Source organism: Oryzias latipes, chromosome 16, assembly GCF_053564925.1.
Source record: "Oryzias latipes strain Hd-rR chromosome 16, Olatipes_Hd-rR_3.1".
NCBI classification, from domain to species: domain Eukaryota; kingdom Metazoa; phylum Chordata; class Actinopteri; order Beloniformes; family Adrianichthyidae; genus Oryzias; species Oryzias latipes.
Genome location: NC_136252.1, coordinates 18866130 through 18891392, shown reverse-complemented (window position 1 = coordinate 18891392; position 25263 = coordinate 18866130). Strand labels below are relative to the sequence as shown.

At 37.8% G+C, this 25263-nt stretch overlaps 1 protein-coding gene across 2 annotated transcripts in view; it reads left to right on the top strand.

Annotated features, from left to right (window-relative positions):
- si:dkey-233k19.3 (dynein axonemal heavy chain 11) overlaps positions 1-25263 on the top strand; it is a 39042-nt gene that overhangs the window by 11488 nt on the left and 2291 nt on the right. Inside the window, exons 31-81 of one of the 2 annotated variants that reach the window (XM_023964142.2) lie at positions 1099-1230; positions 1549-1709; positions 1810-1966; positions 2072-2217; positions 2307-2423; positions 2509-2647; positions 2738-2830; positions 2911-3105; positions 3182-3259; positions 3343-3475; positions 4024-4151; positions 4405-4553; positions 4628-4778; positions 4876-5007; positions 5461-5634; positions 6198-6402; positions 6561-6726; positions 6899-7001; positions 7101-7340; positions 7414-7575; positions 7668-7861; positions 7980-8142; positions 8535-8658; positions 8822-8964; positions 9343-9504; positions 11356-11589; positions 11695-11841; positions 11931-12044; positions 12135-12278; positions 12970-13152; positions 13249-13350; positions 13439-13573; positions 14788-14961; positions 15069-15304; positions 15390-15512; positions 18485-18689; positions 18813-18977; positions 19155-19295; positions 19534-19704; positions 20117-20239; positions 20331-20524; positions 20600-20748; positions 20912-21039; positions 21351-21578; positions 22305-22496; positions 23450-23578; positions 24078-24320; positions 24436-24618; positions 24708-24823; positions 24917-25029; positions 25103-25243. In XM_023964142.2, the coding sequence (XP_023819910.2) occupies positions 1099-1230; positions 1549-1709; positions 1810-1966; positions 2072-2217; positions 2307-2423; positions 2509-2647; positions 2738-2830; positions 2911-3105; positions 3182-3259; positions 3343-3475; positions 4024-4151; positions 4405-4553; positions 4628-4778; positions 4876-5007; positions 5461-5634; positions 6198-6402; positions 6561-6726; positions 6899-7001; positions 7101-7340; positions 7414-7575; positions 7668-7861; positions 7980-8142; positions 8535-8658; positions 8822-8964; positions 9343-9504; positions 11356-11589; positions 11695-11841; positions 11931-12044; positions 12135-12278; positions 12970-13152; positions 13249-13350; positions 13439-13573; positions 14788-14961; positions 15069-15304; positions 15390-15512; positions 18485-18689; positions 18813-18977; positions 19155-19295; positions 19534-19704; positions 20117-20239; positions 20331-20524; positions 20600-20748; positions 20912-21039; positions 21351-21578; positions 22305-22496; positions 23450-23578; positions 24078-24320; positions 24436-24618; positions 24708-24823; positions 24917-25029; positions 25103-25243 (7960 nt within the window). Of the gene's footprint in view, positions 1-1098; positions 1231-1548; positions 1710-1809; positions 1967-2071; positions 2218-2306; positions 2424-2508; positions 2648-2737; positions 2831-2910; positions 3106-3181; positions 3260-3342; positions 3476-4023; positions 4156-4404; positions 4554-4627; positions 4779-4875; positions 5008-5460; positions 5635-6197; positions 6403-6560; positions 6727-6898; positions 7002-7100; positions 7341-7413; positions 7576-7667; positions 7862-7979; positions 8143-8534; positions 8659-8821; positions 8965-9342; positions 9505-11355; positions 11590-11694; positions 11842-11930; positions 12045-12134; positions 12279-12969; positions 13153-13248; positions 13351-13438; positions 13574-14787; positions 14962-15068; positions 15305-15389; positions 15513-18484; positions 18690-18812; positions 18978-19154; positions 19296-19533; positions 19705-20116; positions 20240-20330; positions 20525-20599; positions 20749-20911; positions 21040-21350; positions 21579-22304; positions 22497-23449; positions 23579-24077; positions 24321-24435; positions 24619-24707; positions 24824-24916; positions 25030-25102; positions 25244-25263 lie in introns of both variants that reach the window. The other variant, XM_078932947.1, reaches the window with a different exon arrangement.

The window sequence follows — 25263 nt, the reverse complement described above, 5'->3', positions numbered from 1 at the left end:
CACTTGCAGACAAGTAGATCCACCTACGTCTTCGTTTTCCTAGTTCAAGCTGGCATCTGTCTCAAAACTGTACGACTGGATAGCTTCAATGTTTTTTACCATTTTGTGGCACTGGCAATGTTAGGTTGGGGTGTGAGAGACTATTGGGAGACCATATAAACAGATGGGTGAGAAGAAGTTTCGGTGGGCTTACTACAGTCCCGCCCACAATTCCGATATTTCCGTCCATAATTTCGAATGAACTGCTGCTCTGCACCAATATGTCCTAGAAAACGATGCAGATTTTTTGATTTTGATTTTGGCTAAAAACATCATAATCATAATTTTCAAGACCACAGGGAACACTTTTACAATAGATTAAAAGGTGATTGGAGTGGGACATTAATTAAACTAATGTACAGTTTTCTAATGTACGTTAGCCTTGCAAATCCTTAAAGACTGTGTCTAGGTTCTAACTTGGAAGGCCCAAACAAAACTCTGAAAAGGCCTAGATCAACAAGCAGACATTTTTGCCAAGTCAAATTAGAGACACACATTTGTTAAATACCATTTAAAAAAAAAATCAAAGTTCGGATTAGGTGTAAAAAATTTGGGGAAGAACTATTTAAAATATTATCATGTTTCATAATCCTAATCAAATCAGAGTCAGTGACCTCAGCTGATCAAGCGTAACCCTATTGTAGATTATACTCACATTAATGTTATCACTTTTGTCAGTTTCATCGGCTTTACTAAAGGTTGCCATGTCCTTGGCTGGCTGTTAAATAATGTTTCTTCTCCCCCAACCCCTGCACTGATTGGATCTGCTGTCATAGTACACCAGGCACAAATTACATGTACTGGTATTAAAGTCAAAACAGGACTACTTTTGAATGCTTAAAACATTCAAAAGCTCTCAGATTTAGATGCTGTCTGTGTTTGTTTTTTTGTTTTCTTCAAAGGAGATCAAAATTAAAGTAAGAGATAAAGTTTTTAATCCTTTTAAAAATTATCAAGTTGAAATCATTATGACACATACTAATATCAAGTCAATTTTATCATGTAGATTCATTTTCATTCTTTTTGTGGATTGTTCATGTTACAATGTTTTCTTGACAGATTTCCCAACTAAACTTGCTGATTGGCATGCTGCTGGGAGACTTGAGTCCAGGTGACAGACAGAAGATCACCACTGTCTGTACTATTGATGTTCACGCCAGAGACATTGTCGCCAGCCTCATTGCTCAAAAGGTTAAAGCAGATATGTTTCCCTGTGTTCATATGTTAACAGTTGCAAAAAACTTGCATTATGCAACATGGTCACATATGATGGTACAAAGTAAGTTACAATTAAATGTTTTAGAAGAGTGAATATAGCGAAAACTGTACTGAAAATAGAACAAACACTTAATGTAATATTAATAAATTGCACAGAATAAATTCTATGTCTTGTATGTAACAAAAATGGATTCATTTATATATAAACTATGGACTTTGACTGTAGTTAAGTGTTATAACTGCTTCAGTTACTTGTTTGTATTGCTTCATTCTAAACTTGTGTGTTCACAGGTCACCACCTCACAAGCATTTCAGTGGCTTTCTCAGCTTCGGCATCGCTGGGATGAACAAGAGCACCATTGCTATGTTAACATCTGTGATGCTCAGTTCCTGTACTCATATGAGTATCTTGGAAATACACCACGTCTTGTCATCACTCCTCTCACAGACCGGTAGCAACATCATTTTTTTCTCTCAGGATATGAGTTCACGTTTGCAAATATTCCAAAAACTGTTCACCGCTGTTTCTCTTTACTATGTTGCCATGTTTAGGTGCTACATTACCTTGACTCAGTCCCTCCATCTGAACATGAGTGGCGCCCCAGCTGGCCCTGCTGGAACTGGAAAGACTGAGACAACAAAGGATCTTGGCAGAGCCATGGGTGTTATGGTGTACATATTCAACTGCTCCGAGCAGATGGATTACAAGGTCAGATCAATCGAGTTTTGAACTATTTTTGTTTTTGCCTTAGCCATAACCATTAGGTAAAAAAATTTTGATATCAACTACAATTTTTGCTTTGTTTATTTTAAGTCTATTGGAAACATCTACAAGGGTCTGGCTCAGAGTGGGGCATGGGGCTGCTTTGATGAGTTCAACCGAATCTCTGTAGATGTTCTGTCAGTTGTGGCAGTTCAGGTAAAAACCATTCAGGATGCCATTCGTTCAAAAAAGGAAAGGTACAGTATGCTAATGATACATAAAAACATGTTTTTATTGCAGAAGTTTGGAAGTTTAAGGATGGATTTTATGTATGTTTTCCTCACAGGTTCCTTTTCCTTGACCAGCATATTACCCTAAAGCCCTCAGTTGGAATTTTCATCACCATGAACCCTGGTTATGCAGGCCGAGCAGAGCTGCCCGAGAATCTCAAGGCTCTTTTCAGGTAGGATTGATTTAGAGGCCTTCTTTATGATGTTCAGTTAATGAGCATAAACCTCATAGTGTGCACCATCTGTCTCCTGGTGAAGGCCCTGTGCCATGGTAGTGCCTGACACACAGCTCATCTGTGAGATTATGTTAGTGGCAGAAGGATTCTGTGCTGCAAAGCTTTTAGCCCGGAAGTTCACTTCTTTGTATAATTTCTGCAAAGAACTGCTCTCCAAACAGGTTGGAAAACAACTTTTTTTTAGAAGGTTTTCTTTAGAACAACTATGAAACACATTAAACTATAGTAAGAGTATTTTTTCTTTTGTCCAGCACCATTATGATTGGGGTTTACGTGCTGTTAAATCTGTTCTGGTTCTGGCGGGTGCTCTGAGAAGAAGTGATAAGAAAAGACCTGAAGAACAGGTGACCTGCTGTGTTTATGCTAACGCAAAGCTTTATGAGGCAAGCATGAATATTATGGTAAAAAGCATATTTATATCTAGGTACTGATGCATGCATTGCGGGACTTCAACATGGCCAAAATTGTGACTGAGGATTTGCCCATCTTCTTGGGACTGCTTGGAGACTTGTTCCCAGGCCTGGAGGTGGAAAGAAAGAGAGACTCTGAGTTTGAAAAGGCAAGCCGACAATCTGCCCTGGAGCTTGGCCTGCAACCCGAGGACACGTTTATCTTGAAGGTTTGATATAAATTGGTATGAATCAATATAGAAAAGCTAAAAAAGGAATGCCTTTGCCAGTCTGTTTTGTTGATAGGTGATGCAACTGGAGGAACTCATGGCGGTGCGTCACTCTGTCTTTGTTGTTGGAAATGCAGGAACAGGGAAAAGCCAGGTCTTAAAGAATAAATTAAAACCAATGCACTCTCACATTTTCTTATGCAACTTTTAATGGTGACTTGCTGTCCCTTTCAACAGATCTTGAGAGTTCTTTATAAGACCTACGTAAATCTGGGGAGAAACCCAGTTTGGAACGACCTCAATCCAAAGGCGGTAAACAGAGATGAACTGTTTGGTTTCATCCATCATGCAACCCGCGAGTGGAAAGATGGTAAACAAAAAACAGTATATTTTAAACTCTGTGACTTGAATCTTTCCCAACAAATGGCTTAATTTTAAAATACATGAACAAATACGAGTTTTGCAATATTTCATGAAAATGGGACACATCACCATATTTTAGGTTGCCACTATTCATTTTGGAGATGAAAGCATGGAGGACAAAGAGAAGACAGAACAATGCATGAGGTTTTAAATGTGAGGATCTTGGGAATTGTTATTAAGTATGTATATCCACTGCTAAAAACCTATGGAAATCCATAAATAGCGGGATAAAAGCAAATAAACAAATAAAAATGAGGCAAGTGACAAAGATAAAAAAAACATACATTAGGCATAAGCATGTTTAGAAAATACTGCATTAATTACATTTAAAGTCTGATGTCTAAAGTGTTTTTTTTTTTTTTGTTTTGCTTTTTCTTGGTGTTTCTTGATCACTTAAACCTTTCAGTGATAGTAATCAAAAGAAAAAAGTAAAAAGCTCAAATGGTTATTTTACTGTCTAACTTGCTGGTCTTTTCATCCTTCAATGTGTGCAAGGTTTGCTCTCATCTCTGATGCGAGAGCAGGCAAACATCTCCCACCTTGGGCCTAAGTGGATTGTGCTGGATGGAGACATTGATCCGTTGTGGATTGAATCACTCAACACGGTGATGGATGATAACAAGGTACCTCCCTCCTGTTCATTCATAGGCTATTGTGCAATATATAGCAACCAAGGTGATATGTACAAAAAAATGTGTTTTTTTCTCACCACTTTCTAAGATACTTTTTGGTCCTTTTTGAAAGCAATTAATCCTTGTTACAATTGTTTGAAATAGTATAATTGTGTAATATGCTGAGATTTGGAATTCTAAATCACTGTAGGTAAAGTCTCAGATAATGGTGTAATCATATTGCAATGATCAAAATATTTTCTAGGTACTGACTCTAGCAAACAATGAACGTGTGTCACTTACCCCGTCCATGAGACTGGTGTTTGAAATTAGTCACCTACAGATGGCCACTCCTGCCACTGTATCAAGAGCAGGAATTCTATACGTTAACCAACAGGATCTTGGCTGGAATGCGTGAGTTATTAAAAACACAAGGTTTTTTGAATAACAAAACTTTCTTCTAATTTTATATACATTTTTTTTCTCAGTTACTTTGCCAGTTGGATTGAACAAAGAGAGCAACAGTCTGAAAGAGCTCACCTTATCGTTCTGTTTGAGAAATATGTTCCACGTTGTGTGGAACAAATGAAGACATCTTTCAAGACAGCAACTCCAGTTCCAGAGATCTCTTTAGTGCAGGTGCATTTCAGACAGGCTCACAGATGGTCATTAATCTGTTTCTGTCAGCATGACCTGAAAAATTGAACTATAATTAGACATATTTGTTCTCACTCAGACGCTCTGTACTTTGCTCGACTGCCTTTTAAAACAAGAAAACAGTTCGTCTGAGTCCACCCGTGAGACCTACGAGAACTATTTCACATTTGCCTGCATCTGGGCTTTTGGAGGAGCCCTCGGCCAGGATCAGGTATGTTATTTATTCATTATGGTAGAAAAAATGTGGTGTTGTGATTTGAATCTTTAAATTACATCAGCGTTGTTCCTTATGCAGGATTATCTTTCAATAAGATCTTTTAACTAATTTTGCTAAGTTTACTTTATTTGATGTGTTCTTAAAACTTAACCCTTCTCAATGAACTTTAACTAAATTTTTAATATCAGAAAAAAAATTCTTACTCGAAAAAGTGTTTTAACAACCATTAGTTTGTGTATAACTAATAACTGGGTGAGTTTCTACTATTTCACATCTGTCTCAAATGTCATTGCCTATAAAAGTAGACAAATATAGAGTTAAAAATCAAATAATATTGTTGAGAAACATCATGAGTTCTTTTGGGCCATATAGATTTAGACCTACCTGTCTTGCTGTGTTGCTAAGCCAATTAATCATGTTTTACTGTGCATTTATGGTTTTATTTAGCTCCATGACTATCGGGCAGAATTCAGTCAGTGGTGGACTAAAGAAATGAAGACCGTGAAGCTACCAGCTCATGGGACCGTTTTTGACTACTACCTTGATCATCAAAGCAAGCGTTTTCTTCCCTGGAGTGACACTGTGCCACAGTTTCAGTTGGAAACATGCACAACACTACAAGTAAGAAGTTACAAACTGCTGTAACTCTAGGAAGGAGAAATTCATCAAAGAAACTTTTCAAAAGTGCTTGAACAAATAATCACAAGACGCAAAATAACCAAAAATGAACAATATGGGGAAATTAAAAATACATGCATGCCTCAATAAACATAATAAGAGAGGGTAAAGTCACATCATGAGGTTATGGCAGGGGTGGTGGAATGGATGATAGACTTGCCACTGTGTCTGATTACCATCTACTACTCTGTAGCAGAGTCTGTGGGGGTGACGGCATGAGCAACAAGGCTTGAGCTATCACCCACGCTCTTTTGTCTTTCTTTATTCTCCTGCATACAGCTGTGAATGCTCCAAAGGCTCTTGCTGAGCCATAATTAGTGGGGTTTTGTTCTGAGCAAATGATGCTGTTATGACAGAATAGTTGTGGTGTTCTGGAGAAATACAAGAAATTATAAATCACATTCAATTCACTGAGCACATGTCTGTCAATAAATCACCCTAAAAGAAAGCTATAATAACCACGTATGCTTCTGTTCAGTATCTGCCTGCTGTTTCCGTGATTGCAGGCTGTTCTGGTACACACTGCAGAAACGGCGAGTTTGTGGTACTTCATAGACTTGTTGCTAGAGAGGAGGCAGCCAGTGATGCTTGTTGGGAATGCAGGAGTGGGAAAAACGGTCCTTGTCAGGAATATGTTAGCCTCTCTGCCAGAGAGCTATACTACCTCAAACATACCTCTCAACTACTACACTACCTCTTTGATGCTGCAAGGTGAGTGGTGTTTTTGTGAAAAACATTAGACATCCTAAAAACAGAGGCAAAATAAAAAAAATAATCTAACAATATTGTCATTGTGATTCAATTTAGGGATGTTTTTTTGTAAACATTGTACTTGATGTTAGGTGGTGTTTTACCTTTTTCATCAATAGAGATTCTTGAGAAATCTTTGGAAAAAAGAGCAGGTAGAAGCTACTCACCTGCTGGGAACAAGCGGCTCGTCTACTTTATTGATGACCTGAACATACCAGCTGTTGACAACTATGGAACAATCCAGCCTCATGCACTCATACGCCAACATTTGGATTATGGACACTGGTGAGAATGCCTAACTGTGTACCACAGACCCCCCAGCTAACATAGGAATCTAAAACAAAAGATAAACACAGAGACACGTGTGACATAAACATACCTGTTTGGATGCATTATTTTGTATCTGTACATTTAAAGTTTTGTGCTAATTAGGTATTCATATGTTTCCCATCTGTAGGTATGACAGACAAAAACAAACCCTTAAAGAAATACAAAACACCCAATATGTGGCCTGTATGAATCCAGCTGCTGGGAGCTTTGTTATCAACCCTCGGTTACAGGTAAAATTTCCTTCAACATTTCTAGTAGTTTTGATTTAGTGCAGAATATTCTCTAAGGAAAAGCTTCATGTTATTAATTATGTCTTTTTTCACCAACAGAGACATTTCTCAGTGTTTGCTGTGAACTTCCCTTCCCCTGAGGCTCAGAAGTCAATTTTTGGGCAGATTATATCTTGCCATCTCAAACAGCAGGTCTTCAGTGAGCAGGTTCAGAGAAGCACCTCAGCTGTGGTCAAAGCTGCTGTCGCTTTTCATCACAAGATGACTCAAACTTTTTTGCCAACGGCCATCAAATTTCACTACACATTTAATCTGCGGGACATGTCTAACGTGTTTCAGGTAGTTATTACATATCTGGGGTAAACCAGAAGGTTACATGCAAAATGTTGACATGACTGTGTTTGGTTTGAAGGGCGTGCTTTTGACTGGGCCTGAGACTTTGAAAGAAAGTAATGATCTGGCAATGCTGTGGCTCCATGAGACAAACAGGGTGTATTCAGATCGACTGGTAGATGCCAAGGACCTCCAGCTTTTCCTTAAGCTCCAAACTGAGACTGTGCATGAGTGCTTTAAGGTTTACAGACTCTGAATAGTTAAGAATAAAGTGCTGGTTTTCACCTACCAAACAGCACAAAACTAGCAATTTCTGTGCTTCTCCTCTTTCAGGAACTTGAGGTCACAGAGGTGAAAAAACAGCCCCTCCTCTATTGTCACTTTACCCACATGGGTGAGAAACCCTCCTACACCCCAGTAACGGACTGGTCCAAACTCAGGACCATACTAACTGATGCTTTGGAAAGCTACAATGACCTCCATCCAGAAATGAATTTAGTTTTGTTTGAAGATGCTATTCACCATGTGTAAGTTTAATCCTAACAAAAACCCTAATTAAGCGTAAAAAACAAGCAAAACCGCGAATGACAAACAATATTTTTGGCAAATTTTTTTTAACTATAACAAAGAATGTGTCTCTACCAGCTGTCGCATCAGTCGTATCCTGGAGCTCCCAAGAGCGCACGGCTTGCTCATTGGGGTTGGGGGCAGTGGGAAGCAGAGCCTGACTCGTCTGGCTGCCTACATGTCATCAGTGGAAGTTTTTCAAATCAGTCTGAGTCAAGGTTATAGTGTGCAGGACTTTAAGGTAAATACTGATTTTAATAAATTGTACAGTCAAGAATAACACAAACAATTGTAAACAAATGCAAAAACAGTCAACAAAAAAAACTTATTTATTTAAAATGTTAAGCATAATTTCTACTCAAAACAGGCCATAAATAATGTCTTACATATATTGAACATTGTCCTGTATTTTTTGTGTACTTTTTTTTTAAAGCTTGAGGTTTTTCTTTGACCTGCATAAAGATTATTGATGTCATTCAGGCCGGCCTCGAGGTGTTTATTCCTCAGTGATGCATCAATTTTATTTATTCTTTTTACAGATTAGTAGCCTAATTTCTTCTTTAACTATTACAAAATATACCAGCACTATTAACCATTCATTAACACTTGTTTGCTTTTTTTTTTTTATCTCAGATGGATCTGGCAGGGTTGTTTCTGAAGATTGGAGTAAAAAATCAGCGCATTACTTTGCTTTTGACTGATGCACAGATTCCTGATGAGCAGATCCTGGTCTGGATTAATCTCCTCTTGGCATCAGGTGAGTTTTCAAATCCGCAGTAGTCTTTTTCTGCCTCCAACACACCTTTTGATCTTATAGTATTTTTTACTTTTAGTGTTCATTATGAATTTAGTATATTAAACCTTGGAAATAGTCCTTATCAAACCTTTTGAGTGCATTGATTTGTTTTTATTTTCTTCAGGAGAAATTTTAGAGCTCTTCAGTGATGAAGAGGTTGAGAGTATTGTATCTGGCGTAAAAGCTGAAGTACGAGGCCTCGGACTCCTGGATACCAAAGAAAACTGTTGGAGATTCTTTACAGACCGAGTGCAACAACAGTTCACGGTCCATCCTTTAAAAATTAATTTGCTTGTCTTTTTATGTAGCAAGGATTTCCTTGTGTCTCTGAAGAAAAGCTGTTCTTGCAGGATTTATTAGTTTATGCCTAATTTAACTTAACTTCCAAAAAATAATATAAATCACTGTTCATTAATAGTTTCATGTGTCCCCTTTTCAAGCAGAAGTAAACAGGTTTAGACAGCTTTGATTTTATTTTTGCTCAAGTTTAATTTGTGTTATTTTGACATTTGTTTAATTATCCAAACCATTTAGTTAGTGAGAAATATGCAAATACAAAATGAGAAAAGCATAAATCATTTTTCTGCAGATGTGCTTTGTTGACTCTTAAACTTTGTGCTTGCATGTTTGTGTGTTTGTTTTTAGGTCATTCTGTGCTTCTCTCCTCTGGGTAGTGCCCTGCGGGTTAGGGCCCGTCAGTTACCTGCCCTTTTTAGCTGCACAACCATTGACTGGTTCCATCCTTGGACAAATGAAGCTCTGCAGTCAGTCAGCCACAGATTCATTCAAGACATTGAAGGCATTGAGGTTCGGCTTCGGAACTCATGTGTTTTATCTGGCATTTATTTGAGGAGTCAGATTTAAAATTAAATGATTGTTTTCGGACTTCCTGCTTGTCACCGTTTGTGTGTAGGAATATACACTTAACAGATAATTCACTCACTTATAGGATTTTGAATGGTAATAATAAAGCCTGCAATGGGTTAGACATATTGACTGAGGTTTGCTTCACCAACGTCAACAATGTACAGAGAATGGTTGATTGGGGCAGGACAATTAAACGGAGAGTTTTTGTTAATCAAGAAGATATGCCTTTGCAAAAACCTAATTTTAAGCTTTAAAAAAGTGAAAAAGATTATTAAGAAAAAAAAAGTAGACCCCACTCCCAAGGGAATTTTATTTGTGAAAGGTTTTTAAAACCATGCTGTACAAAGATTTTATTGTACGTGTAAAATCTCACTTTTCAAAATGGGAGTCAATAGGGAGTATCCTCTAGTGGTCTATTAAGGAACTGCAACCTTGAGTATTTTGGGATTTTTCTTAAATTCATGAACGAAAGTCAACTGTGCAAAACGTCACTTTAAACCACCCTTTGAGAGGCATACATTCTTGAAACTGACAGGTTTTTTTTTTCATGACCACCTTATAATTATTGTTCTACAGCTGGATTGAGTTTTCCTGACATCCTTCTTCATTAGTTCTCTGCTGAGAAACTGACAAATTGCCGAACACATGCCTGGAGACTAACAGTGAGCGCAGTCATTTCATTGTTTTCCATCATAGCAGTGAAGCGATCACAACCCAGAGTCATTTATGTTAATGAGAGAAGACTGATTAAGCCCATAATGACCCTCTAAGGTGGCGCAGCTGTCACCACCAGGAAGTGTCATCACATATTCAAATATGTGCCAGACCACTGCTTTCTGTTTTTTCTGTAAGTACATCTGCGGATGTTAATCTGTGGCAACACAGTTGTGTAATTGTAGAAAATATCAGCTTTTCAGAGAGTTTGTGTTAATATTGGCTGAAAAGTGGAAAACAATTACAACTCCAGAACTTTTAAGTGTTGGTATCATCTAAGCTAAGGAGTGCAAGTGATAAATGTTACATTTATTTAGACTATTGAAGCTTTTGGGGGGATCAAACATTTTTGTAAATGTAAGGTTCAAATCTAAATATGTGAATAACAATAGCATTTTGCTGAATAAAGAAACAAAAAAATAAAAAGAGTAAAGTCAATAATGATTGTTTATCATGTTAAAAAGGCAGGATCCCACCAAATGAAATGATCATTTATTAAAAGTTAGAAATGCTTAGCCCACTAATCGTTGTTAGACTAGGCCAATCAATGACCTTCTAACAGATCTCAACAACACCCAACATGATTTGTCAAAACACATTATGCCAGATCTTAATGATTAATGATTTTTTTTTTCGTCTACTTGCTCGGTGATCATTAACAATGGCTTTTTGTGACTTATTATCAGGTTTGATCCCCATATTCTCCACTCATTTGTTTTAGCTTTAATTGATTGCTAAGTGTGTGATTAATGGTGGTAGTGGGTCTTTTTGTTACGTGTGATGAATACTTAGCTGGCATTTAGTGCAATGGCTGTAAGTGTGTATGTTTTACAAGTGGGATGTCAGTGCTCTAAAAACATTATTTTCACAGAGGCTTCAAAGCGCAATCATTTCTGCTAGCTGCACCTAAATTTCAGATTGAGTAAGTCAAGCCTAGTAAGATGGCAGAACTTGTAGATGAATTCAAACTTTATGAAGATAATATTTCAGATCCCATCAGGGTTGGGGTGTTAAAATCCACTCAGTTCAGCCTTACCCTCTTCTCTCCTCTCCCCTTTTGCCTTTTTTTTTTTATAGCCTGCCGCCCAGGAATCCATCAGTCTTTTCATGGCCTACGTTCACACCAGTGTCAACCAGGCAAGTGAAAAATACCTGCTGAATGAGAAGAGGTACAATTACACTACCCCCAAGAGTTTTCTCCAGCAAATCAGCCTGTACAGGAACCTTCTGGAGAAGAGTCGGTCTCAGCTTCAGCACAAGATGAACCGGCTTGAGAATGGCCTGCAGAAGCTCCACACCACAGCTGCTCAGGTAAAGCTAATAATGCCCGGATGTAGGTTCCACAAATATAATTTGACTTATTTTTCATGATTTTGTACAAAAACTATTTATATATTCCAAACTATACTATTTTAGGTTGAAGATCTAAAATGCAAGTTGGCATCACAAGAAGCTGAGCTATCGTTCAAAAACCAGAATATTGAAGATTTGATAACAAGGATTGGACTACAAACTGAAAAAGTTAGAAAGAAAAAGGAAGCTGCAGATGTGGAAGCACAGAAGGTTAGACAGAATTTTATGACATGATAACTTTCTTAGCCTTTTTTTTTTACATTATTTTATGTATCATAACATTACCTGTGTATGTGCAGGTTGCTGTCATGCAGGCAGAAATTGCTGCAAAGCAGAAAGAGTGTGAAAGTGACCTAGTCAAAGCTGAGCCATCACTGACAGCTGCATTAGCAGCCCTGGACACTTTAAACAAGGTACATCATTTTTTTCTATAGAACAAAATTCTACTCAATGAAAAAAATTTGGAATGTGTGAATTGAACTGTGTATGTAATTATGTTTTAGGTGAATCTTACCGAGCTGAAAGCCTTTCCAAATCCCCCAGACGCAGTTCGAAATGTCGCAGCTGCTGTAATGGTTCTGCTGTCCCCCCGTGGTCGTGTGCCTAAGGATCGGAGTTGGAGGGCGGCACGGGCCTTCATGGGCAAGGTTAGGTTTTCATCATCTTCCACAGCTGCCTGATTAATGTCAGCCTAATTTGTGTGGACCTTGACCTGGCCCTGGCCCTGCACAGCAGCTTAGAAATGTTAATGCTAAAACTCAATGACTGTCTAGATTTTCTTTCGCCACATTTTAAAGAAATGCCTCTGATAAACACAAAACGTTGAATTCAGAAAGTAATTTCTTTTAGTCCATTTGAGATTAAACAAAACTTTCAGTTCCATTTTTCAGGTGGTGTGTGACTTTCTTGTTTCAAAGTGTAGTTGCAGGTCAAATTTTCTCAAACACCATGGCAGCCTGTAAAATATGATGTGCTGAAAATTAAAATTGTAGTGTAAATTTTGCAATAGTTCCACCATAAAGTGAGTCAGATTTCTAGTGGCAACTCCATTTTGAAGTGTTTTCAAGCTATCTTTTGTTGTACCCTGGCTTTGATTTAATTACTTGAGTAGAATTTTATTTATTTATATATATATATATATATATATATATATATATATATATATATATATATATACATATATACATATATATATGATGCTTTTTCAAAATGCTCTCAAGTCTAAGCGGTGAGATTTCTAGTTGTAAACTTGTTACTTTTGCGTTTACAAACTCAAATAAAAAAGGAAGCTCTGTGTTCATCTTAAGTTTTGTCTGCTTTTGTCTTTTTGCCTATTAGGTGGATGATTTCTTGCAGGCCCTTGTGTCATATGACAAAGAACATATCCCAGATTCTTGTCTAGCTGTGGTGAAACAAGACTATCTGAGAAATCCAGACTTCCAACCTGATCTCGTCTATACCAAATCATCGGCTGCAGCTGGTCTTTGTGCATGGACGATTAATATTGTCAGATACTACGAGGTCAGATGTGGTCTTTAAACGAATATTAGAGAATATAAAAGAAGTTCTTCTGCATCATAGAACATATAAATAATGTCTATTTTTTGTTCTCTTTAGGTTTATTGTGAAGTTATCCCAAAGCGAGATGCATTGTCCCGAGCTAATGTAGAACTGGAAATGGCAACAGGCAAATTGACGGCAGTTCAAAAGAACCTAGCAGTGACTACACCCTTAACTTGCTGAAGGTGGTCTCCCTAAAAGCTGCATATGTATGTTTATTGTATGCTGCTCTTATCTCTTTCTCTAGGATCTCGATGCCAGCCTCCAGAACTTAACAACTCACTTTGAAAGAGCTACGGCTGAGAAACTTGGCTGTCAGAAGGAGGTGACACAAACCACCCAGACCATCCAGCTGGCCAACCAACTAGTTAAAGGCTTAATGGTAAACAATGAGAGAAGTGAGAGAATGGTGGTGTCATTGGGGCTGGCCTGGCATAGGATTAACTGTCATTTAGCTTGGGGCATGCACAGAGAAAGGCTGGCAGTCGAACTGCATCCCAAACTAAAAGTTGTGATACCCTGGCAGGAAGTCTGACAGTTTTTAAGAGCAGGTCAGGCAAATGGAGATTTTACAGGCTGGCTTAGTAGCATACAGGGAACATGGGTGAGCTAGGAAGGGCTGGACCACAGAGCTCGCATGGCTGAGCTGGGATAGTGAATGAGTTTCTAAATTGAGAAAAAAAAAAGGAGAGACCAATCTTATTTTGAAAGATCTCCCTGTTTGTTCATTGAAGAGGTTTGCTTGCACAGAAAATATTTATCTGATCTTGTCTTTAAATGCAGTTTTTCTATACATTTGAAAGATTTTGTTTCATTTTTTTTTTTTTTTGATTTTGATTAAAGAGAGATTAAGATGGAAGGAAAAGAATTGTAGAAGGGTATTTTTGCTTATGTTCTAAATGCTGCATATTTTCATTAAAAAACTGCATTCAGGGGTTGCAGTGCACATCTTTTCTGGGAATCCTCCCTTTTTTGTTTAAGTGAAATAAAAGACGGTAATTTCATTGGCCATTCTGAAAGTTTGACTTTCTTCTTTCAGAGAATAAATGTGGTTTTGTGTGGAACAGCTTGGCTTTTAAGCATATCAAGATAAATGTTTTGTCTTTATGGCATTGACCTGGAAGCAATAGTGTAGAGACTAATAAATCAGGCCTTCCATATTTAATCATTAACTTACCTCAAAGCCTCAACAGCTGTTGGAAATTAACAATGTCTCACCCAAGACTGAGTGATATTACAGGAGATCCATAATACATTAGGGTAAAATTATAGTGATTTTTAACTGTCTGAGAATTTATTATATGACATATTCCAGATCCACAACCCCTTGTAAGAAAATGCCACACATGATTTATTGTCACAGACTGTCACAGTCATTGTATTGAAGGTTTAAATGAATGCTGTATTGATGCTGCAGAAAGTTCAGAGAGCCATTGTAAAGCATTTTTTGTAGTGCTTAGATTTTCTTGTTTAGAAAATACACGTTATGCAGATGCATGTAAAGTGTATACGTACTTTTTTTCAGCTAATCTTCTGGAATGCTTTTTGATTTGGTTATTTGTTGTTTAAAAAAAGATTGTCTGAAATTTCTTGCAGTCAGAAAAGGAGCGCTGGGGCAAAGAAATGATCAGCTACGAAAAGCAACAGAAAAGTCTGTGTGTAGATGTCCTTCTCACCTCAGCATTCGTCTCATACCTGGGTTACTTTAACAGCCAGTTTCGAGGGGAGCTTTTCAACAATGCATGGATTCCCTTCCTTCAGTCTCAGAAGGTAACATAATTTTTATGACATTTTTAAGACTGGTGTTGTACAACTATCGTTACAAAAGGTGTAGATTTTTGTTTAACCCTGACACCTTTTTTTTGTTTTGGCTCTAGGTCTTTGCACCCCTCACAGATGGCCTGGATCCAATCCGTTTGCTTACTGATGATGCCACGGTGGCAGCCTGGCAAAACCAGGGTCTGCCAAATGATAGGATGTCTACTGAAAATGCTGCCATCTTGACCATCAGCGAGCGTTGGCCACTCATCATCGACCCACAGCAGCAGGCCCTCAAGTGGATCCGAAACTGGTTTGGGTCAAAGCTGAGGGTGGTGCAGCTCAGACAGAAAAGGCATTTCAGATTTCAGTTTTTCATTGTGGTAACTTTAAAACAGGCATTATTGGGTTTGATTTTTCCGTTTCCTTTTTCTTAACAGATATCTAGATGTTATTCAACAAGCTCTCGTCTGTGGTGAAATAGTCCTGATAGAAAACCTGCCGGAAAAGGTCGATCCGGTCCTGGAGCCTCTGCTGGGCAGAAAAACGATCAAAAGAGGAAGGTTTGTACCAAACCATTTTACATTTGCATTGTAGGGACAAAAAAATTAACATAATTTAAATATTACTAAAAAAGATATCCAGTTTTACAGTCGTCCATGTTTTTTCTTTTTTTCTCTGACATGAGACAACTGGCAGAGATTTGCCAGATTGCTTAATGCCACTGAGCATTGAAACAGCAGCATGACATGACTGAATGGATTATTATTGTCCATGCTTTCGATTAGAAATGAATTTGCAGCTCAAGTTCCAAGTCCCACAGGCCAAAATATTGATTGACCTCTCAAGAGCAGTGATGGATGTACATTTGTGTGTTAATATTCTTTAGGAGTAATGAATATTGAACAGCTGAGCCTCAGTGTAAAAGGCAAATTGAGAACAGCCATGCTTATGTATAAGGACTTCTGTCTAGTACAAACCTCCGGCATGTATCACACTGGATTTAATGATCCTCCATCATTATGTATCCAGTAAATAAGTCAATACATTTATAACACTAGTTTGCTCAGATTAGTGTGAATGCCATTGAAATGACCTCAATAAATGGACACAGCTCTAGCAATAATAAATCTTTGCATCATTTAAATCATACAATACCTGTAAACTTTTAAAACTTTTGAAATAGTTCTTGTTTTCTTGAATTTTTTTCAATTTTCCTAAATATAAATGTGACTGTTAAGCTGACTTAAAGAATTTGTAATATTGCAGTTATTCACCAAAAATGATCAGTTCTGTCAAAAATGGCTATAGAAAATCTGTTCTGCTGTTGCACCGGTCACCCATTACTCTGAAAAAGAAAAATATTGTAAATTCCATCAACTGTGTACCAGCAGCATAAATAGAAAATACCACATATTGATGTTCTGTTTAGATTCCCTCCACAGAAATGTTTACATCTTTCTTGCCCTGATCTATGTTGTACCATGAATATCGAGTTTTGTGGAGCTTCTGCATTGAGCTTATTTTCAAAGGCTGTCTGTCCAGATGTAACAATTTATCATAGTAAATCTGATTATAAGTTTATCCCTAGTAGATGACCAACACACTTGCTTCTGTCAATGATTAATACAACCTTGTGGGGCACCCATGATGGATCTGGTAGGGCTCCACAGCTGAAGTTCATTAATAATTGGAATGTTGTAGAGTGTGAAGTAATGAATACTAATTATTCCATTCATGGTTGACGGAAGACTACAAGCCAATCCATCAGCAAAGACTTTAATTTGGTGGAGTAATGGTTCTATCAATAGTACATTAATTCTGGCTTGTGAAGATATAGAGTTGAACCATACCTAGGCTACAAGAAACCTGTGCCATAAAAATTGGGGCCTTGTTTGACACCTGCGGGGTAATTAGAAATAAATGAAAACCCACCAGGTTCATCAAGCCTGTACTAATTTAATTGAATTGCCGAAATAAATAAGTATTGGCTGGTGTTATGATAATCTTTCATGTTTATTCAAGGATATTTCAAAAGAGGATTACTAAAGTGAAACCAAGCTAAAGTTGTGATCTATGAGAGCATGAAAATGAAAAGGCTGTCAGAGGTACATGACCTTTGCAGATAGCTGTTCTCATCAGCTTCATTTTGAAGATACTTTCACTCTGCTGTGAAAGACACAAGACTAACTTTTTCTCTCAAGAATGACTACATATCTTTGAGTTAAGAAAGCACTAGTAATATTTCAACTCTCATATTCAATGTTTTCCTATTATATTTTTCAAATTAAAGGTCAAAGCCAACTCTAGAAAATAGACTTTTGGTATAGTTTTGCAAGACAATTAAGTCTTGTAGCATTTCTCTAACCCTAACCCAATTAATGGTTGTATAAAAACTAATAGATAACAAAGAAAATTTGGGATAAAATTTACAAATCATAATGCAGAAAATTGATAAAACGTTTTACTTCAAATAAATGAAACAGAGGAATATGAGAATATACATAAAGGTTTGATTATTGTCTCCAGATGAGGTTTTTTTTTCAAATTTGCATATATTCCCCGTATCAATTTAATTATTCTTACCTTTTAACTAGCTAATAAAATCCTACAAATGTAAGTAAGAGCTGTTAAATATCAAAATTCTAACTATGCCCTTGAACTCTGCTACATAAAAAAACTCAAGTCGTGGCTTTGTTAGAGCAACAAGGCTAAATCAAACCAAAATCAGACAAAAAGGCCTTACCACCTGCCATTTATTGTAACAAAATGTTTTTGAGTATTTCAACAAGTATTTGTTTTCACACACTCTATTATTTAGTTTGTGACAGTATTTTCGGGAGGTTAATTCCTGTTTATAATTTTGCTTCTGAAACATTGCATTATTTAACCTTCCCATAAGCATCACAATTCCACTCTGAAAAGCAAATGCTGACAGAATGTCCCTCAAATGCTTGTGTGTAAACCTTTTTTCAGATTAGTTGGTTTTCGTTACAGAAAAACCTGCTCATAAAGGTGGCAGCCCCCCAATCATGGACAAAACCTTTGCAGCCAAGGGAGATAAGCTGGGGCCCTAATCGGACACTGATCTCAAAACTTGTCAAATTTGTCCTTCAGATATTGATCACACTGCAAGTCAGTTATTTCAAGTCGAATGTTAATGGGCTTGACTGTGAGTGGTGAGTAAAAACAGCCACCTCTGTCAATGAAAGCCATAAAACTGACAGACAGAAACTCACAGAAAGCTTCAGTTTCTTAGTGCTCATGATTCAATCAACTCATTCATCTCATTTTTGTAAGAAAATATAACACCTTGTCTACTTTTTTTACTTACCTCTTCAAGATGGGATTGGACCCTTTGCCAGGGTCTGCTTTGCCCCACAGCATGTACTTTTGAAAGTCCTCATTTGTTTTCAAAATGTTCATTATTAACTGTAATGTATAAGTTTCAAAATTAAAGAAAAATTATAAATATTATAACATACACACAATGAACAAAAATTAATAAAACATTTTTTTACTCTTTTACGCCTAGATATATCCGTGTTGGGGAAAAGGAGTGTGAATATAACAGTAGCTTTCGGCTTGTTCTTCACACCAAACTTGCCAACCCACACTTCCCCCCTGAGCTGCAGGCTCAAACCACCCTCATAAACTTCACAGTGACTCCTGTGGGCCTGGAGGAGCAGCTTTTAGGACAGGTGGTGTTCTACGAGAGACCTGAACTTGAGGCCTCTAAGGTAAACTGCATCTTTTTTTCCATCAATATTTAAAATCTGCTTTTATTTTTGAATTAAAATAAAGTGCTCATATGATGATAACTTGATGAAAATCAGTAAAACGTTTAATCTTGATGGACAAAGATGCAGCTGACAAAGCAACAGAACGACTTCAAAATTGAGCTCAAAAGGTGTGAAGATGACCTCCTAAGTCGCCTTTCTGCAGCTCAAGGTAATTTTCTGGGAGATATTTCTCTTGTGGAGCAGCTTGAAAACACCAAGAGCATGGCTGCTTGCATTCAGTCCAAGGTAACGTGATTACGGCATGTGCTTCTTTTTCTCATTAAGTCTCATATTTTTGAATTATACAACAGCTAACACCTGTTTTTATTGCATTACCCATAAGTGATATAGTATAGTTAGGAACATTGGTTTTGGAGCCCGACTGAAATCCTAATAGCTCATTTTGTAAACTGGAACAAACAGGTGTTGGAGGCCATAGAGAACGAGACAAAGATCAACGAGGCTCGGGAGCTCTACCGCCCAGCAGCTGAAAGAGCGTCACTCCTCTTCTTCATCATCAACGACCTCAGCAAGATTAACCCCATTTACCAGTTTTCACTCAAGGTTAATCCCTGAAGAGCTTTCAGCGCAATGCAAGAACTACAGTATATTTGTCAGAAACAGCAACAAAACAAAAATAATCCTCAGATGTTTTTACTTATTTGCGTGCAATGTTTAGCTTAAATATTATAAAAGCTTTAAAATAAACTAAAAAGTAAAGAAAAGTTGGTGTCCTTTTGAGGCATCTTGGACTAATGTAGCTGATCATGGATTCTTTTTTTTTTTTTTGGCTGCTTTTCAGGCTTTTTATTCGATGTTTAACAAAGCAATGGAACATGCCAAACGGGATGAGGATGTGCGCACCACGGTGCACACGCTCACTGAAGCCATCACCTATTCAGTATTTCTGTACACCAGCCAAGGCCTGTTTGAGAGAGACAAGTTAACCTTCTTGTCACACATTGTCTTCCAGGTGAGGGGCCGAGGTCCGCCTCAGAGGTGGGGCTTGTTGTCACTCTCATCAATCAAAGTAGTTTTCTGCCCCCACATTAACTTCAATTAAAAGCAGTCAGCTCTACCATACGCTGCTATTGATTACCTTTCATACCTTGCCCAACGGCTGCTGTTCAGACAGTTGGTTCTGACAGGGGGGCTGGTTCTTCTACCATAATGCAATTATCTGTCGTGGTGCCAACTTTTCTTCATCAGAGTTATGCTACTTTGAGGGCTGTCCTTCATCTGGAAGTTTCACATTCACTGCTAATTAATCAGTTCATAGAAGGAGACCCACAAATAGTTTTCTTTGTAGTTTTTTTGTTCATAATTGAATTGTGATGTTCACAAAAAAAAAATCTTGAAAGACCTAGTTTGGTTATTTCCTTCAGATTCTGCTGAAACAAGGCCTGATTGATCTGCAGGAGTTTTACTTTTTACTGCACTTCCCAGTGGAAGCTGGTAAATTCAGCTCAGTGTCTTTCCTCTCTCCACAAGCCTGGGAAGCCATCAAGGTATGATGCCAAACATTATCTCGAAAATAGAAGCAGTTAATAATCAATGTAATTCCCAAGTGCGGTAATAATGCCAGCCGCTTTGTTGTAGGGCATATCTAGTATGGACTGCTTCAGTGGACTCGACAGAGACATTGAAAGCTCACCGAAGCCCTGGAGAAAGATCGTGGAGTCCAGTTATCCAGAAAATGAAAGACTTCCACAGGACTGGAAGAACAAGAGCTCCTTTCAAAAGCTGATTATCCTTAGAGCTCTGCGCCCGGACCGGATGACATACGCGTTACAGTAAGAGTATAACTTCAGAGCATTTGGATCTGTCAGCGTAGGGATTTTCACTAAGTGCTTGAGGTTTTCCTTCAGGAAGTTTGTGGCAGAAAACATGGGAAGCGAATACGTAAATACTCCACGCTTGGATTTTGAAAAGTTGTATGAGGATTGTGGACCCTCAACCCCTGTGTTCTTCATCCTCTCTCCTGGAGTGGATCCACTGAGAGATGTGGAAAAACAAGGTAGTTAGTGTGTTTGTTTTTTTTACACCACATGAAATAGTCAGTCAGTTATTATAAACACTTGATTGTAGGTGTTGCTAGTAATGATAACTCAATCAGGTTCTGGGTTTTGTGGGATTTTTTTTATATTTTTTATATATTATATTGTATTTTCTGTCCATAGGTTTGAAGCTGGGATTTTCCACGGACAAGGGCACTTTACACAATGTTTCTCTGGGACAGGGGCAGGAAACAGTGGCTGAGAAGCTTCTCAGGAATGCATCTCAACAGGGACACTGGGTCATTTTGCAGGTGGATAACTTTTTTCATTAAAAAGATCTACCTTTAATGGCTTTGGGCTACACTTGCAGCCTCCCTTTACTCCTCCTAATGATATTATCTCATCCCCTGAGCAAGGGAAATAAACTCAATTTGGTTCAATAAAAGCCATAATTGGCTAGATGGCCTCCATAAATGGCTCCTTTTAGGGAGAAGGCAGCAGCTCAGTTAATTAGTGATTCTTGCAAATTTGTGGATATTTGTTACAGAAAGAAAAAATAAAAGTTTTAATTTGAAATCCTTCTGATATAATGAAATTCTCTCTGGGTGTTTTATTTGTACAGAATGTTCACCTCGTGGCTCACTGGCTGCCATCTCTAGATGCTCTTCTGGAGACAACGGCAGAAAACTGTCATCCCAGCTACAGGGTTTTCCTCACCGGGGAGCCGGCCCCGAGGCCTGAGCAGCATGTAATCCCCAGAGGCATGCTGGAGAGTGCCATAAAAATCACAAATGAACCACCCACAGGCATGAGTGCCAGTTTGCATGCAGCTCTTAGCAACTTCAGTCAGGTGTGTATAAACATTTTAAAGGCTTTTTGAGAGATTTTAATCACCAGCCATAACAATAGGTACAGCAGTTTAACTGTGTGTTGACACAAATAATCAAGCAGTGAAATGGAGGAAGCGGAGAGAAGCTGCTGTAGTTCACACTCTATCAGAGTCTGGAAGAAATGGGATTTAAATGACTGTGGTTTTATTGTTGGTCTCAAATGAGCTGGTCTTTCAGACTATTTTATTTAAATATTTTGAGGATTTCAGAAAATGCTATTCATTGTGGGGTCACATGAGAAAATGAGATATAAAGTGAGTGGAATTTGCTGAATGAAATTATTCTAAATTAAATCTAAGTTTTGCTAATCAAATCGAACTAATCAGGAACCAAAATGTGATTTGGCTAAAGATAACATTCATGTAACAACAACTAAGTTAAAGACCCGCTCTGATGAAAATTGTGTTTTTAACATGTTCTTGTAGCATTTCTCTCATGATGGAGAACAGATAGAAAGAAAATTAAGATTAAAACTGTGTTTCTGAGTTGGTCTTTAGCCAAATCGTAGTTAATTTTTTTAATATTTTGCTGGGAAAAGGGGATTTTATTTTCTCTCCATTCATAAAGGTGTACCAATTTACTGTCTGATGGGTTCTACTGATAAGGTTTTTAGCTCTGATTGTGAAAAAGTTGTTGCTGTGCGTTATTCATTTCTGTGTCTTTCTTGTTGCCTTTTTCACTTTTAGGAGACGCTGGATGTTTGCACAAGGGAGCGAGAGTTCAACTCCCTCTTTTTCTCCCTTTGCTTCTTTCATTCCTGTGTAACAGAGCGGCAAAAATTTGGCCCACAGGGATGGAATCACAACTACCCCTTCAGCAAAGGAGACCTCATCATCTCAACCACTGTGCTTTTCAACTACTTAGAGGCCAACACCAAAGTATTTGATAATTTACTTTTTTTAATCTGAACTTCTTCACATTAATTGTAATTATGTCAGCAATTATGGTTTTTTTTTGTCTTTTTTTGCTAGTAAATTCTAAAATAGTGGATTGTATACTGGTGATGGAATTAGCAGTGACATTCACACACTGCCTCTAATTATTTCTTGAGGCAATCTCTTCCAAAGTAATTTGTGATGAAATGCTCATACCCATTTACTTTTTCAAATTCCTAATAATTGTGAACATGCATCCTATAATTAAGCTTTATTTTGTGGAAACAAAAAAATCCATTCTTTCCCTGCTGCACTCCTCGCAGCTCCTAATGCATTTCTCTTAGAACTCTTATTACTCTGGTCATAACCAATTACATCTCCTAGGTATTCTGCCCTCCAAAAACGAATGTCCTTCATTATGTTAACCAAACAGTAACCTGTATGTGCGTATACAGAGAATTCATTAGGAAGGCAATGAAGCGTTATCCTAAATGTAATTACATGCAGCCAATGTGACAGTTCACAACGCTCCATAAGTGATCACTGCAATTAGAGCTGATGAAGGAAGTAATTTGCAAAACAATACAGGTACAAATGATTGTGAACTTGCAGCTTTTGTAATTTGTTATGAATCACGAGTTCCTTTCTTCCTCCTTCACCCTTACGGATCGTCATCTCCAGCTAAGGAAAGATTTCTTCTGTCACACATTTGTGAGGAAGAAACGTGTTTTCACTCTCTCCCAAAGCTCTTTGAGCAATGTGTTCACGTACAAAATGGAGACCTAAGCTCCCAACAAATCACGGCCAGACTCAAAGAACATCTGAAAAAGACTTCATAAAACTTACTGATATTTCTTTACAAACTTTAATGTTTTATTTTTTTTTTTAGATTCAGGTGTAATGTTTTTATTTTTATTTTTTTATTGTGTTTGATGAGCTAAATGAGCCTTTGACAGTCTGTGCAGGTACCTTGGGAGGACTTGTGCTACCTTTTTGGAGAGATCATGTATGGAGGTCACATCACTGATGAATGGGACAGAAGACTCTGCATGACCTATCTGCAACAATTCATGCATCCAAAAATGGTGAGGTAGTAGTTGAAGCAACTTTGAGTCTCTATTTTCTTAATCTTTTGCATGTATTGCCTTTGGATAATGCATTTTCCTTTCAATTTTGAAAGTAAGTTGAAAAGGGGATTTCTATTGCTTAAAAACATATTAAGACCTTAGAACTTGTCATTATTTCATACTCGTTGTGCTACTTTTGCAGTGAGTAATAGGAAAGAAAACTTTACCTAAACAATTTTAAGTGACCATTAAGGTAAAGGGTGCCCTCTTGGGATGTAAATGAGAACTACATTCAAATATGATTATTTTTAAAGTCTAAAGTTTGTAGATTTTGAAGCTTAAGGATGCAGATTTTTTTAACATGTTTTCATGTTTCTCTGTTAAGTGCCAGAAAATCTGTCCAATTATGTAAAAAAAAAAAAAAAAAAAAAAACTAATTTACCCAAAAATACTTTCTATGTTAGTATTTTTCAAACTTTTTTTGCTTTCTTTTGTGTTTTACTTTTTGTCTTTATAGTTTGAATCCGGCATCTATCTGTGTCCAGGATTTCCAGCTCCTTCATTTTTGGACTACAGTGGTTACCACAGTTATATTGATGAACATCTCCCCACTGAGAGCCCAATATTGTACGGCCTCCATCCTAACGCAGAGCTGGGGTGTCTTACTGTGACCTCAGACAACCTCTTCAGGGCTCTGCTGGAGCTGCAGCCACATGGCTCTGCCAGGGAGGAGGGAGTGTTTGAGAGCACTGAAGAGAAGGTGGGAATAGATGGAAGCTTCTCCTGGAAAAGTGGCTGAGAATACAAAAAAAAATAAAAAAATAAAAAAACCTTCTTATCCTTACATCCTTAATCAAGTTTATAATATTTGTCAGGTTATGACTGTAATTCAAGACATTCTGAAGAAGCTTCCTGAGGATTATAACATGGAAAAGATGTTGATGGAGAGAACAGAGAGAAGCCCCTACACTGTCGTGTGCCTTCAGGAGTGTGAACGCATGAACCTTCTTCTGGCAGAAATACGGAGGTCCCTCACTGATCTGGAATTGGGTTTAAAGGTGCAGTTAACTGGGATAATGGGCTGTCAGCACAAATAAGGAATGATAACAACTAAATCTTACTATTAGTTGATATTCTTCATCTACAGGGAGAACTTTCCTTTTCCTCCAGTATGGAGACACTCCAGTTTGAACTTTTCAATAACTTTGTGCCACAGTCTTGGACCAGACTTGCTTATCCATCAACTAAGACACTGGCCCAATGGTAACTTATTTACTGCTCTGGATATTTGGCTCAGTTAGCAATTTAACTACCTGTTATTACTATATTATTAATGAATGATTGTCTATTCTTTAGGATGAGTGATGTCATGTTGAGCTGTCAGGAGCTGGACAGCTGGACTCATGACTTCACACTCCCTGCTGTGGTCTGGCTCCCTGGACTTTTCAGCCCACAGTCCTTCCTCACTGGTGATGTCCCGCCTTGAAAGCAACACAATGATTTTTAAACCAGAAATATTTACATACATTGTCATGGCAACAGCTGTGCTCCAGAGTATAGCTCGGAAGAACCAGTGGCCCCTGGACAAGATGACTCTGACTGTGGATGTAACAAAGAAACTGAGAGATGACTTTGGACATCCTCCCAGGGAGGGTTCCTACATCCATGGACTCTTCATGGAAGGTCAGTGTAAATGACTCTAA